This window comes from Fringilla coelebs (genome assembly GCF_963513975.1).
Source record: "Fringilla coelebs genome assembly, chromosome: 3".
Classification (NCBI taxonomy): Eukaryota; Metazoa; Chordata; class Aves; order Passeriformes; family Fringillidae; genus Fringilla; species Fringilla coelebs.
In genome coordinates, this window is record NC_140030.1 from 47,980,033 (window position 1) to 47,995,726 (window position 15,694).

General features: G+C 39.3%; 1 protein-coding gene across 1 annotated transcript; it reads right to left on the minus strand.

The window, feature by feature from the left end:
* Positions 1-586: 586 nt before the first annotated feature.
* Positions 587-6,207, minus strand: HS3ST5 (heparan sulfate-glucosamine 3-sulfotransferase 5; the record flags this gene model as incomplete). Its single annotated transcript, XM_084202372.1, has 2 exons — positions 587-1,517; positions 6,101-6,207. 2 exons carry the CDS (start codon positions 6,205-6,207, stop codon positions 587-589), a joined length of 1,038 nt encoding a protein of 345 aa, XP_084058498.1.
* Between the last annotated feature and the right edge of the window lie 9,487 nt (positions 6,208-15,694).

Consider the following 15,694-nt stretch of genomic DNA (forward strand, 5'->3'; position numbering starts at 1 on the left):
TATGGTCCATACAATAAAACAATAGTGCAAACTCACCACAGGAACTCTAAAACAATGTAGTTTGTATGAGTTAAGATATTCATTTAAAATAATAAGAAAATAGTATTATTCACTCTCATTGTAAAAATTCAGCACTGTGTTTAAAGTGTCAGTATTCCTTTAGCAATACACATACCAAATATAGCCTCAGGATTATGCTTTCTCACAGCTTTACAGACTTTTGACAAGAATTTTTATGGCATAAACGAATGTTCTGCTTAGATCAATAAGTATGTCACATAAACACTTCACTAAGCGAGAGGAACACTGACCCTTTTAACAATGTCTGACTTTGTTTCCCTAAATACTTCCTTTCCCTTTATTATTATATCTTAAAAGATGCAACTATATTGACAGTAAATTTATGTTAGTTACTACTCTGTAGAAAAAATCGATCCCACCGTATATTTGGTCACACACTGCATTATGTACACGTATGCATGAAAAAAGTTACTTTGCTAGTCGTATCTATGAAAAGTGCATATTTCAGCAGAGGCATCCTATTGCATGCCTCAGGTGCAACAGAAAGTGTTGTATGAAGTTTAGTTTAGGGCCAGTTAAATGTCCTCCCCGTGATCTGGTAAAATTTTTGATTAAAAGGATGGAAGAACTTGCGCAATTTGGTAATGACAGAGGTGTCCACCTCCGGATGGATGCGTCCCTTGCTACCCGCCAGGCACTTGTTAAAGACAATGTTAAATCGCAAGCAGTAAAACCCTCTGGTGGCATTGAAGTATAAATTGTACTGACTTATCCTCGGAGGAAGATTTAGGAACTTCTCAACCAGCTGGAGTTCTGGCAGTGGTTCTGTGATGAGCCGGTCCCCGTCCACAATATGAAACTGCTCGATCGGGAAGTATTTTAACCACCTCTCCAGATGTTTTGTGTAGATGCTGGTTCTCACTGCCTTGTACTTAGTGTTCACTTCGCAGGTATTAGGATCAATTGCCAGCTTCTCAAATTTGTAGTAAGTTTTGTTCTTTCTTTCCTTGCCTTCCAGCACCTGAGTGTAATCAGAAATAGCTCTTGTGGTAGGTTCCCTGACAATGATCAATAATTTGATAGATGAGTTCATTTTGTAAATCCTTTCAGGTACTTCCTCAGTGATAAAATACGCGGGGCTTTTCTCAATTGTTATTTGATGAGGGTAAGAAAAAGGCATTTTTTTCCGGTACCACTCAATTCCCTTGGCATAGTTTTCATCATTGTCAAAGAAGTGAATCTCTTGAGAAGCTTTGACCACTGCAGGGTGAAGGTTCAGCATCTCCAGTAGTGCTCGGGTGCCTCCTTTCCGCACCCCGATGATAATGGCCTTGGGGAGCTGCTGAACCAGATTGTGCAGTCGAATTTGTTCCTTGGTGGCATTGCCCTTTCGAAATTCATGGAGCAGACCTCGCTTGAACTGCAGGGCTCGCAAGGGGATTTCGTCCTGGCCGCGGGGTCCAAAACGACCATCGATGGGGCAGAGGGGCTGCAGTCTGCAAGTGAAACAAGAGGTACGTGTAAAAGGAGGCTCTCTCTCAAGACAAGTTTTATGTGCAAGGGAACCATGCTCTTGGAAACGTATTCAAATGTAATGTGATGTGCCCATCTTTCAACTCTTATTTTATTCTGCCGGTGGTTAAATAATTTTCATATTTTTTTTATTATTTAATCTGGGTTTTTTTGCTCTGATTTAGCTGGGAAATTCCTAACTTTACCCATCTACCTTTTGCCAGCATAGGAACTATGATTACTGTTCCTAGGTCTTCTTGAACCTTGCCTAAACTTCCACATTCCTCATTATTTTGTGATGGGTTTAGCAGTTTTGAAAGCATTCTAAGATGAATTAAATTTGGACAGTTGATTTAAGTAATCTCTTCCCTACACTTTTCTCATTATAGCCTGAAGTCTTTCCATTGTGTTGATCCAGAGATGGCTTTTTTAGTGAAGAGGAGGAAAAGGCATGGAAACCAGATTTCTAAGCATCACCTTTCAATATTTCTCCTCCTCTTTACAATATGCCCAGTGTTTCTCTGCCAGTCAGAACCAGAAAGTTCAAGGTTTTGATTCAGATAAGATTAGCAAGGTGCAAAAAGAATGGCCAGAAGAGTTTTTAAAAATGCATTTATTGCATTGTTACATCAATGATTTTCTTATAATCAGTCTTGTATCCTCCCACTGAAGGGACTCCTACCACTTAATTTTTATTATTTCTTCTTTGTAACTGCATTTTTGTACTATTCTTTTATATTCAGCTACAATTATTTCCTCTCTTTTCTACTTTCTAATTCTTTGTTCTTGTATCTGATACCACTGGATGCAAGAAGTGGTTCAGTGGGAAAAATGTAAAAACTTTACTTCTACAGAACCTTGAATAAACTCTTGTGTCCACTCTCAAATCAGAACTTTGGACATTATACAGGCCAATGTTTCACTGAAAATTAACTTGGTGTGTACAGAGAGCTTCCAAGGTCCTACAAAAACCATTTTTACTAATTTTTTTGGAGCTATGCTCTCCAAATTTAAGGATATGTAAGAACAAAGGTTGCCTAGGCAATTTTAGTGTGAGCTTGCTGTGCACATATATTATGATACAGTTCTTAAATTACACAGCCGAATGCTATTATTTTTCACAGGACCCCTGCCTTAGCCAGTATACCAGATGGGCAATGCTCATTAATAGCTGTTTAGGTATTCAGAATTTTTTCTAGTTTCTCAGCATGTGGGCCCTCACTCATTTACTATATATTATTCAAACCCTGCTTTCAGGACATAATTATTTATTTCTTTGCGGGTTTTCCATCCATCACTGCTTGTTGGGGTCTCTAATTTGACACTGATTCTAGGACAATGGATGGTTGGGACAAAGTAAGTTTGATCCCCCTGGCTGACCTGTTAGCTGCTTCCTTGATTATCCAGATGCTGAGAGATATAGCTTGTCCAGACAGAGACAGGGAAACAATCCATATGACATTGCTGGGTTCACATGAGCTCTAGCTATGTCCTGCAGACTAATTAGAAAGTGTGATGAAAAGGTGAGTTCCTGGTATTTCTTTTCTCAAGCGTCTACCTTCTTCCATCCCTTTGCTCTCTGCCATCTACTGAAAAAGCCTGACTTGGTGGCAGAGACTGAATAATTGAAATGCTAATGTAAACCAGCCCATACTGAGAAAAAAAGAATGGAAGAAATGTCTCAACAATGCTACAATTTGGCCAGACTGCAGTGTGGCTGATGAGAGTCTTAATGCATCAGCAAGGGGCAGTTAAAAACATAGGAAACAGAAGCTGCAGTTGCTGTCTCTGTTCTCTTCCCTCTCCTTCTGTGTATTTGTTATTTGTTTTCAAGCAAAGAGGATTCCACAACAGCAGTTCCAGACCCATCTCAACTAATTTTATCTCTTGCTCAAAAAGACAGCTAGCACTGCCTTCAGTGTAACACAACAGCTTGTCAAACAGGGTGGTTTCCTTTGAAAATAAATAAATACTCAAGATATCCTCTAGCCTAAGGGAAAAGATTGGATGTTGTTAGAAGTCCTTCCTCAGCCTTTATATTTCAGGTTTTTTTACTCTTTCCCCCCGATTCTACTCTCTCTAAACAATAAAAAAGTAACTTTTAAAAGATCTTGGCAGTGGTAAGTAAAGGGCAGATCCTCATAGTTTAATCCAAGATGTAACTATTTACTCCTACATTGTAACATGCTAATATTCTTAATTGTCGGAGCAATTTTCCCATTAAATAACAGTTCTTTGCTAAGAAAGAGTGTATGGCACTTATTATATCACTGAGTTGCTCTCCCAAAACAAGTAATTTCTCAAGCTGCTACAGTAAAACTCCACAATTATTTTTCTTGAGAGAACCCACCATAAGCCAATTAATCTCCAGGAACTGTGTTTCTGAAAAGTTTCCAAACAGTTGAAGTAGGTCTGGGCAATCTTAATGAGCTGTCTCACCTGGTCCACAATACTTGCTAATTTTCTTCCAGTGGAGGTGTCACAGCAGCAAAAGATTATAAGCCTGGTTATATTATAAGCAGGAGTATTTTGTAGCATGGAAATCAGATGTGGAGGCTCCTGGTACTGCCAGTCAGGGAGTCAGGTAACTCAAGGACTAATCCAGATATGCTCAAAATTGCCACAGAATCTATTTGAGCTTCCACATGTGAAGCAGATCTATGCACTCAGGAGCTGAAGGAAGGTGGCCTCCCCTGGAGGGATGTGCTCATCTTATCAGATTTTATGACTCAATGAATCACATAAAGTAGTGGTAATTTCCCTTTGGGCCTAAGGAAACTCAAGACACTGCCATGGGAGAGCCTAATCTGAGGCTATTAAACATGAGCCACCCCCAGCTTGCTTGTTCAAATTAGATCAACATAAATTAAGCGTAAATGAATCTGGATTTCTTCCTGAACAATTAGTTTTTCCAAAGTCTGTTGAAGCCATTTAGCATCCTTTTGAGAGATTCAACAATGATGAGGCAGAAGAATATTTCTAGTTAATTCATCTGTGTCTTGTCCTTTCTAGTACTTCTTTCTCTCTCTATTTCATAACAAGTCCATACACAGGACTGCTTTTTAGCAGTGTGGTATGCTTCACACTGAGTAAAGGAAGAGAACAAAACTGAATTTTACTGCCATTGGCAACACTATGTATGAAACTAGTGGAATTCATTGCCGCAGGAGGTCAGCGAGTCAAATACTGTGGCGAGATAATTTTATAGCCATCAGTAAATTCTGTAGATGTGCAAGCATAGATAATAGGAGAAGGTTAATTAGACTTCATGCCTCTGAGCATAAAATATACTTTTGCAGGGACCAGTACGGATTTCTGCCTCCATTTACGGAATCACATTAGTCTCAGTGAAGTTTCTACTTCTGAAGCATCAGAGATGGTTTGACCATCAAGCAAAAGAAGATACAAATTCCAGGGCTTAATTTGCAATGCACTTGGTCCAAGCTGTACATGGTCTCCTTCTTCTGGAGTGGGTTTGAGGAGTGGAAGAAGGCCCCCAGTGACTGCCAGTGGAGCCCACTGTTACCTAGCAGTGGACAGTAGGTAGCATATTTCACTTTCCAAGCACCACATATTCACACAGCATTGTGTGACAATTTTGAAACCAGCTAACATGTTGCGTCATTTAAAAGAAGGAGAAGAATATAGCATTAGCACTTGCAATCTGTCTACCTGCTTCTGGAAATTGTGTAGGTTTTTATTCATTCATGCTTTCTAAACAGCTTCCTTTTTTGTTGTTGTTGTTGTTTTTGTTGCTGTTGGTTTGTTATTTTTTCAATCTGTTGTGACTTTGTGTAGCACCTACCACAACAATCTCAGACCATTTCAAAGCTGACAGGAACTACCATGTCAGTGCAGGTAGCACTACTGTTGCACTGTCAAAAACCAGTCAAAACTCAGCCTGGTCAGAAGTGCCAAAGACACTTTGATTTTCTCTGCTATGCTTTCTCCTACTCTCCAGGAAATCATTTGCAGAGAAAACTCACTTATTTAGCACATTCAGCTACAGAAAATACCAGCTAATTAACATAGTTAAAATTCTCAAACCCTGAAGCAATCTTTCAAATGAAATAGTATTCAAAATTTGACGAGCTGCTCTGCAGGCTCATAGTTAATTTTAACTACCACTGTAGCACATTAATTGCTTGCTCACAAATTTAGAAAAGGAGATGTATAAATACATCATAGCTGTTTTGCTGAAACTAGAGGTCAACACACAGATGTACACAGGCAAAATGAGCTACTGTAATGACATTTTTACTGGATGCTAGTTTATTTCTTCTCTGAAAACAAGTGTCAGTGTGTTCAGAATACAAATGGACAAACAGAAAAACTTTGACAGGGATGACTGTGACTCTTTTCCTACTCTCTTCTCCAAAGGGTAGGAATAAATAATGAAAACCACATTAAAATAGCCAGTCTTTCAGTCCTCCTGTACAAATAAACTCTAAGAAAAAATAAAAAAGCAAACCAAAAAACAGAGCATGAAAGCAATCAGACCCTTGAAGCAAAGACTCAGACAATCTTAGCCCATTCTACATAAGAGAGCAGCTACTTAATGACTTACCTATCCAAACTCCCAACTCTGGCAACTAGATATAGGAGACTTCCAATAGCAAGGCTGCCTAGCACAAAGAGCTTCTGTCTCAGCAACGCCTGCTGTTTGAATAGCATGGCCCTCCATCAATCTTCAGGACTTCTTCAGTCTGCAGAGACAAGAACACATAAAACACTCCTCAGAAAGCATAGTATGTGCAGCTAGTGTTTAATCAGGTGTTGCAGCTGATTAAGCCACACTTGCAAAACCTTTGCAAAACTGCAAAATAAGTAGTTGAACTTCTTTTATTTTCTTTTTTTTTCCCCCTACTGTTTTTCAGTCCCACATGGCAATGTATCTGGGGTAGGATGGTAATTTTGGAAGGGATAGCTCAGCTGCATCCACCATTAATAGGGCTGTTGGAATCAGACAGAGTTAGATTTCAACAGATTTAAATGCCCTGATGTCAAGTAAAGCTGCAGTAACCAGGAGTTAGGCTTGCAGGTCCTGTGTACAGTTCATGGAGGCACATTTACTCTGTGTCTATGATTATTAGAGTGTATGCTGGAGAGAAATCCAAAAAATATGTCCTGATCCATGCCAGCAAGTCAACTATGACAGAACTGAGAAGCAGGTAGCTGGAGTGGGCACAATAATGTTTTTTCAGCATCAGTGTATTCTATCAGCTGTGCCTGTGCTGGGCATCAGTGTGTTCTGTGGAAAGCCATTTAAGCTCTTCACCTGCATGCACCAGCCTTGACTGTCACCTCAAGACCTGCTGGGACACAAACTGTCACCTTTGAAACAAGCATGCCTACATCCCCAGTTTCTAGCAATACCAAAGCATTTATTTAAATTTCTTTTTCTGATGTGTTTCAGAGACCATCTAAATCCCATAGTTGAGCCTTGTTTCAAATACTATAGTTATCGAGGCAGTCAGGAGTGAAAAGACATGACCTTATGCCAAGAGGATTTAACCAGGAGGTTCCCAGCCAAGGTAAGAAGAAGTGCTGATTAAAACTGTCTTTAATTTGACTCTTCCTGAAACATTACATTTATGTTCTGGACTGGATTACTTGCGATCTGTGAAGATCTCTTTAGGAGACTCAGACCTGGATTTCTAATACATTCTCACATGAACTGTGAAGAAGGACCAGCTCATCCTTTCAGAGCACAGTCAAAGATGACATGGTTCTTCATTCTGTACCAGTTCTGAGTTTTCTTGTAGATTTGCAGGAGAATTAAGTTTCAATCTTCTCACTGATTCAGAAGGGGTAAAGCCATATCATCTACTTACCTACCCAAAAGAATGCTTTCATCACCAAATGGTACAAAAGTCATAAATATAAATTGTAATCGCCTGAAATACTGATCCAAAGTCTCATTCCCTTTATCAGAGAATATTTACTATATTATGTAGCAGTTTGAACAAAAACTTTTTTTCCCAAATTTTGGCTGGACTTATTATGAACAATTTTTGATGTCAAGTTTTTTAAGTTTTACTACAGCAAAGTTTCTTTAGCAGCACATTTTCTTCTTTTTCAGCCTCAGGATTCACATATAGCAAGACTGGGATACATTATTATAGGCATGAAACTATATACAGAGGCAGAATTTTAGGTGAGATTGCAAGGTTTGACTGGCCACCGCTAAACACAGCCTGAAAACATTTCTTTCCATTTCTTTCCATTTCTGGAAACATCTTTTTCCATTTCTGCTCATGATGTTGGCCCAGACAGGTCTCTTAAAAATCCAGGATACAGTCAGGGAGATGATACAAGCTGGAAAGCCTTCCCTGCAGGCAGCACTCATGTAGCCTGCCTGCTCCAGTGCTGTCTGGGTTTAAAGGTGCAGATGCAGGTCATTCCAAACTGGTTTTCTTCAAGCGTGGTTGAAGAGCCATTCTGAAGCACATTTATTTTACTGCTATAGAGAGAGCCTTCTAATTTCAACCCACCATCTCTTGATAAAAGAGCCATGCAACGCTGAAGTTCTGAGTCTGACTTGGTCTCTAAAGCACTTCCAGTGCAATAACAACAACTCCTTTTAGAGCCAGGTCACAGCTCAGGATAGCCAATCATGCAGGAATACTAATCATACAGAATATATTGCTTTTTACATAGATAAAGGCAACTCTATATTAATAATTCTTAGATAAGATTTTTATTGCAACAAGAATAATATGAGACACAGAGTAAAAGGAGTTTGCAATGCAAATAGAGAGACAGAAGAAGTATTGCCATCCTTTAAGAAATAAATGAGGACCAGAGGTACAGAGAGATTAAGTGATTTGCTCAAGGTCACAGAGAAAACCTGTGGCACCAGTGAGATTCAGTCTGAAATAATTCCTTTCTATTGCTTTAACTACATGGTAAACTTATGGCTTTTTGTAATATACTTTTTTTTTTCATAAAAATCATGCATAAATGAGGAATCCTATACATTGAGCAAGGCAGAAAATATGTGGCCAAAGTTGAACGATTAAGAAAAATGCACAGATGCTGCACCTCGGTGTCAATTTGTTACTGCTAATTACTCTTGTAACTATTTAACTTAAAAAGATGAAAGAGAAGAATGTGAAGAAGGGGATGAATTTTCATAGGCACCTGGTTTTAAATATTTCAGTGCTCCCTCTAAATGAAGGTTTCACTTCAGTGCTACATCAATGAACTTTGTTTCAGAAAACATATATATATATATATATATATATATTCAGCCCTCCATACATTAAATTAAAGTGGTTTCCATGTGTTCTGCTTTATACAGGCTCTTCGACCCCACTTCGGTCCTGCCTGCAAGCCTTAGTGAGGCTGTGGAGGTCATCAGGCCACAACAAAATCAAATTAATGACAAGCTGCTTCCTGAAATACATTCCGCAAGGCCTCATGACCTCAATATTAATGTTTGAAATTAGAGTCAATACAAAAAAACAACCAACCAACCAAACCACAAAAAAAAACTCCAAACAAAGCAAATCAAGAAAATCAACCTACCAAAAAAAGCCCAAACCAGTTCCAGTTTTATATTTGCATGCACCTAAGTACATAAAACTTTTCCATAGAATGACAAGTATTAAGCACACACTAGAGATGTAAAGATGACATTATTTATTGGTTTGTTTCATTTTTGTTTTCATTTTTAGCATCTAATTTAAAGGCCATGCAAGGAGTTTTAATCCAGAGAGATGGTCCCAATAAAACTTTCTCTAGATGGTAATTTTTTTCTTAAAAAAACCACAGAAAAAGTATATCTTGACTCCAGAGAAGGCTACACCTTGCAATGGATGTACAGAGACAGCTCTGTGTGCCAGAGGAGAGGACTGAAAAAACATTTCTATTTAAGACACAGAGTTAATACAACCAGAATGTGATTAAGGTGAAGCTCCCTAAGGCAAAAATATTGCTGGAGACTAACAGAGCAACACTTAAATGAAATGGAAAGAAGAAACGAAAAGGAAGAAATTAAAATTCTGGGAAGTATTATCCGGTGTGCAAAGTTTTCTGTTAGGAATGCATACTTTTAAACTTTACAAGAAGCTGGAAGGCAAGATAAGATGTAATCCAAAGTGACAAGATTTTTAGCAGTTATTTGAGGCAAATAAGGGCGTTTTTAAAAAAATTTGCTCTCTTTTAGGGACAAGAACTGAACTGTTACAAAAGCTGCTGACCAGTGGGAGGAGGGTTGGGAGAAAGCTGCAGGCAGAACTTTCCCAGTAGCTGAATGCTGAATGTGGAGCCTCCCACCCAAAGAGATGACAGCTCCAGTGGGCTTGCCTTAGAAATATCTGTCTTGGACAATTTAGGTAAATATGCATACAAGAGAATTTGTTCCTGGCTATCTGAGTGGGTCATAATGCACGAAGAGCAACACAAATTACTGAATGCATGATTTATAGAAATGTGTGAAACATCAGGTATATTTAAAAATGTAGTTTGTAAATTCTGTGTAAATTAAAAGTAAAATGTGGTTTGTGATTTCAGATGTACATCTGATCTGAATTGTTAGACTGACATGGTACAGTTCAATAAAGAAACATGAGAAAGTAGCCTTACCAGTGTATTGATGTGAATGCCTCGTTTAACCCCTTTCCCTTCATTCCCTTTTTGCTGGTGAGAGGACCAGGGCTATTGAGTGAATTGCCAAGAGAAGACAGTACAGCTATGTAGAACTCTGATGATAATACCAGCTGAAAAATAGATGGACTGTTCCTGACAAGATTAAAGGATCATGTATAAAGGGAGATAGTGGGTATGCAGGACAAATTATGTAAATTTTTTGTGAGCTATTGTAAAAGTTAGTTTTTTGGTTCAAGTTGAGGGAAAACCAAGTGAGTAGGAGTAAACAGGAGAAGAAGCATATTAGTAATGATGGCATTACTGATAGAAATCTGAATTGTGCAGAAGCACAGAGAAGAGAATCTGCTGCTGTAATCACTTATTCCAAATAAACAGACAATGAAACAAGAAAGCACCAGGAACTTGTTTGCAAATGATCAAAGGGAAATTTTTGGATACGTGGAGCAGACATGAGAAGTTGTTAAAGATAAATAAGTGGTATGTGGTTGATTATGGATGGAAGTATAAGAAATAACAACACCAACATTCTTTCTTTTTGCAAACAGGCTGAAGAGATACAGTCCTGATAGAGTTATGTGATTAATCAAAATGAAGTACAAACCAAAGGCAAATATGCACAAAGGAGGCTGGAAAAATAATAAATAGGATGTGGTTTTTATTAGTATTTATTGTTTGGTGTGTTTCTTTCATTTTTTATTTTTCACACCAGCAGGGGTCAGCTGTTGACCAACAAATATTTGTTGTCGTACACTGCAGAAAGATCTTTGAGTTTATAGGAGATTTAAATACAGTGATAGGAAACAAGTCAGGGAACTTATCACTGGGAATGTTTGCATTATGTGTCTTGAGTGTTAACTATAGTTTCTTTCATTTCTCACTGTCACTAAAATTCATACAAATCAAGCACCTAGACTTTTTCTGGGGTGTGAAATCATATGGTGATTGGGAAAAGAGGGAATTTATGCCTGAAACTGTGCGCATTCTCACCAGCTCATGGTCTGCCTGGAAGAGCAAGTCGTGTTACTGCTCCTGCTTCTCCTCCAGGTCCTCCCCACTCCCTTTTCTCTGTCTCACTGCTGGGGAAGGTCTGGGCTAGCAGCATGGAAAATATACAGTGCCGCTGTGCTTTTTCCCCAGTAGCCTGTGCTTCGGTGCCTTCCTTAATTGCAACAGAACTATTGCACCGCGTGAACAGTATTAAAGAACTAGAATGATCATGATAAAACAGAACATGATTTTTCATTAGAAAGAGAATTTTTCATTCCTAATAGCTTTGAATGGTCTAAGAAGAGACAAAATGCTTCCCTTTTTTGACACAGTAAAATGAAATGGATAATGGGAACTGAAAGAATTGAAAATACCATATATTTTAGGGAATGATGAAGTGCTGATCCTGCAGAAAAGGAACTTGGATTTTTTTAAAAAAAGCCTCCTTAATGGTTCATATTTTAATATAAAAAAGAAATTTAATTCTCATGAGGAATTACAGTTTTCAATTTTTTCTCTATAGCATAAGACTGAGATGGGATGAAGTAAGATTAATGCACACTTGCTCAACTCAGGTTTCAAATAAAGAAAAGAAGGAAATATGACATGGAAGGAGTTCATAGATTCATATAAGAGTCCCTGTGTACTAGACCTGTCCTTTTCTCCTCATGACTCATATTGACTGAAAGAGTGGAGAAGAAAATGTCAGCAAAGCTGTCGGAAAACAATAAATAATGCAGATAAACTCCAACATAAAGATTTCCTATACTGTTATGCCACAGCTGTGACAATAACCTAAAAATACCCTTTTTTTTTTGTCAGCTATTGTAGCTTTTGAGATTTAGGACTGTCTTTAAGCTGCCCTTGAAGCCAGTTCTTCGTGTAAAGAAGTGGTGAAAGCCTTTCTCCAGAAAAGCTCCTAGGCCACCCACAAAATCAGCATCTGTATGGGGATACCAGATAAGAAAACATATGTTCATTTCTCAGAAGTTAGCATACTATCAGTGCTGAAAGAGTATCTGTAACTCATAATCCCCCATCGGGGCTAGCTTGGGTAGCCAGATATCTGTGTTGTCTCGAGTCTATAGAGTGGTAATGACTATTTATTTAGTCCACTGCCCACAGGACATTTCACTCCAGACACATTGAAGACTCATCTACCCATAATTGTGCTATCTCCAGGAAGCTGCTGTGTCAAGTGACAACAGTACAGAAGGCCACAACCGGCTCTTTATCACATTCCTTTCTCAGCCTGACCCTTCCCTTTTTTTTTTTTCTTTTGCATCTCACTGGAAGACATTGAGCAATATGGTGTTGGGAAGAGAGAAACAACTCAAAAGCTTGCTATTGACTTTGTGGTGCCCTGTGCCAAACAGATCTGCTGCCAGATTGTCAGAGCAGCTAGGAATCTCAGGCGCTTTGATGCCCCTGAGGTCTCAGGCACATCTGCTCAGGAAAGCTGCCTTATTGCATCCGAGCCGGCGAGGCGGGCGGCCGCGTTCTGCTGAACGAGGGCTGGGTTGCCACAATCCACGCTTAGCTACAGTGCTCCAGGAACATTTCCAAGCACATAGATCTTAATAGGTCTTCATTAGTCCAAAATACAGATGCCTGTCTCCTTGCCAGCATCCTGAGTGTATTACCTAATACTGCTCTTCATAGAATGTGAGATTAATCTGATAGGGTTGGCCCTTTTCTTCAGATTAATGGTACTTCCCCAGTTACTTCCCTCCTTTTCTTCTGAAATGATCACCTTCCTGAAATGATCACCTTCCTTGTCTGCTCCGTTTCTCAGGAACGGTGGAGTCGATGACACTAAGGTAGAAAACCCATGGAAAAGCAGTTATATAGCAATTATAATAGATATTATGAGTAAAAAAAGGGTTACCCAATTTTTTAAAGGTTACAGAATTTAAAGTTGAGCCAGCTCTGGCAGAGGAGAATTCTTTGTTAGCTTCATGTTGTAATCACCTGTTAAGAGTTGGTTGTTAACTCCCTATTGTTGAGAATTCCCCTTTTTGTCAGTACCACCCTGCCTGTGGCCAGGAGGATGGCATCCCCCCGATGGTGAAAGGAGGGGACCTTGGAGTTGACATGCAAATGACCTCGGAGCCAGGATGCAACGGGGGAAGCCCCCCACCAAACATAGAAAAAAACCCCCCAAAAACAACAAGCCAACACAGAATTAAGAGATCAAAGTGATGTCTGGACATGAGGAACAAAGTCCAGAGCCTGCAGAGACGCTGAGACCTTTTTCTGCCCCTCACCATAACCTCAAAAGGTGTAGGCTGGAGAGAGGACCTCAAATGTCAAACTAGTAAACGGGAAATCACCGGTGCTGTCGTGAGGATGGAACCCCCAGCTCTGCCCATGGGCCAGTGGACAAAGCTGCATTTATTGTCCTCCTCTGTGCCACTCCTGGGAGCAGCAGCGGCATGAGTGCAGACCTGGTGGCTGTCCCCCACCTGAGCTGATCATTTTAGTAAAGGCATTAAAAAGGAGCAAGATCTCCTGCCCTATTTATTTCAATAGATAATATTTTCACAGTCTTTAAGAGACAATACCAGTCTTGTTTCGTCAAGATGGCACTAAAACAGCTGCAAGCAAAAATAACAATAAAACGGGAAAAAGGAAGTTAAGGAAAAAATTCAGGGACGTGGAAGAGGGAAGCAATGACTACAAAAGTTATAAGAGAAATCATAAAGGGATGCCAAGAGTAGTGTCATGTTAGAAGTAGTTTGCTTTTCAGCTCTGGGAAAGACTTAGAGAAGAAGATTATGAGTCTTCTGAGAAAAAGGTAAGCAGGTAGATATCCAGAGCTTTCTTATTTTGGCCTTCATTTATGGTCCAGTCCTCCTCGTGAACAGTTTCACTGCACTGAGCAGGATAAGGCAGAGAGTTATTGCTTAATATGATTTAGCGTGAAATAAAATGACCTTTTGTCACATACTAGTAATTTTGAAATGTTCTTTTCCACTACTTAGAATCATGTCCACAGACTATTGATCCTTTTTTTTTGCCTTGGAAAAAATTACCCTTTCCTAAATAATATCACATCTGAAATAAGACATATGAAAGGCTGTTTGAGTGTTCCCTAATTAACTGAAACTGGCAGATAATTTAAATTAAATTTCTCTTAGATATAACGCAAAATCTATGCGGCCTTCTGCAACTTTTTGCAGATCTGTTTTCTAGTGACTTCCCTTCAGAAAAGCAGCAAAACTGAATTAAATTCGGAACATTACTAGGAGTCAAAAGCATTGAAGGGAAAACTAACAGCAAAAACTTAACTGAGCTGCAAATATATTTTGACAGTATGCTGCATTTACAGCGAATCCATCTCAGTAGATTTTTGCTCCTGGCTTTTACCCCTCAGTGAGAAAAAATATCATTGCATGAGAGTACCCCCTATGCCTCCATGCAGCTCATATCTTTATAAAGTACACTTACTCATCCCTTTTTCCTGTTCAAACTCATATTCTGAGCTATCCCATTGCTGATGAATAGACATCACACTGTCTAATATGGAGCACCTACATTTGTACTGATCAGTAACATCTCTGTCTTTTGGTCAGACCCTTAACCTGAAACATGATCAGCTCAGACTGCTCTCTGTAATCTCATAGGTAGGCTAAATTTCATAACTTTGTCATAATTATCCCAAAGATTCAGTCCATTACCCACCTGTATAAGTTTTTTCTGTGTGCTCCCTTCACCATTTTATCCCAACTACTGCAGTGGTCTTTTCTCTGCCCTTGACCAATGTAATTGTGCTTTGTTCATGTCCATTCTGAACAGAGCTGCTAAGGGCATTCTTCCATTCCAGCTCTCTCAATACACCACTTCTGTCTAAGCAGTCGTTTACCACCTTCCCATTTTCTCTGTCATACCTTTCTGTCTATTTCTGTGTCTGGATATCCCATGGGGCTTCTGCTGGGAGAACAGGGACAAACAGAATTTAAAAACTTGACCCTGGAGATCATTATTTTTCAGAATGCAAAGTCTCAGTGCTTCCCCAGTAAGTCCTGACCACAACACTTCCCTCAGAAGTGCTGCCAATTTAACTGTGGAAATCTAAGTGAAAACATTAATGACAGTTTAGACAAGAACTTGTTAGTGTGCCTCATTGAGAGGCAGACCTATTAACAGCTTTCTCTGAAAATGAAGGAGCTGGGGTTTTCTGCTGTGCATGTGTTCTAAGGGACAACCTTACATTGCTGTATTGACCTGTGATGGATCACAGACCATTTGGGTGAAAAAGAAAGGGGAAACAAGAAGACACAGCTTTTACAGTGTTATGGTGTTATAGAGCTGCCCAGTGCTGGAGAGCTCCCCATAAATTAGCTCTCTGGTCACTAGGCAGTCCTCTTGTTCTGGCACAGCCAGTTCATTCATTTTCCTCCCCTTGGGCAGCCTGAGCGGTAGCTTCAGTCTCTGTTCACTTTCTTACGTGTACTCAGACTGGCAAATATGCCTGCTCCACGGTTTTAAATTCTAAAAAAGAACATAAAAAGTCAACAGAAATATTTTGCTCATACTTTGCTGATAGGTTTCGGACTCA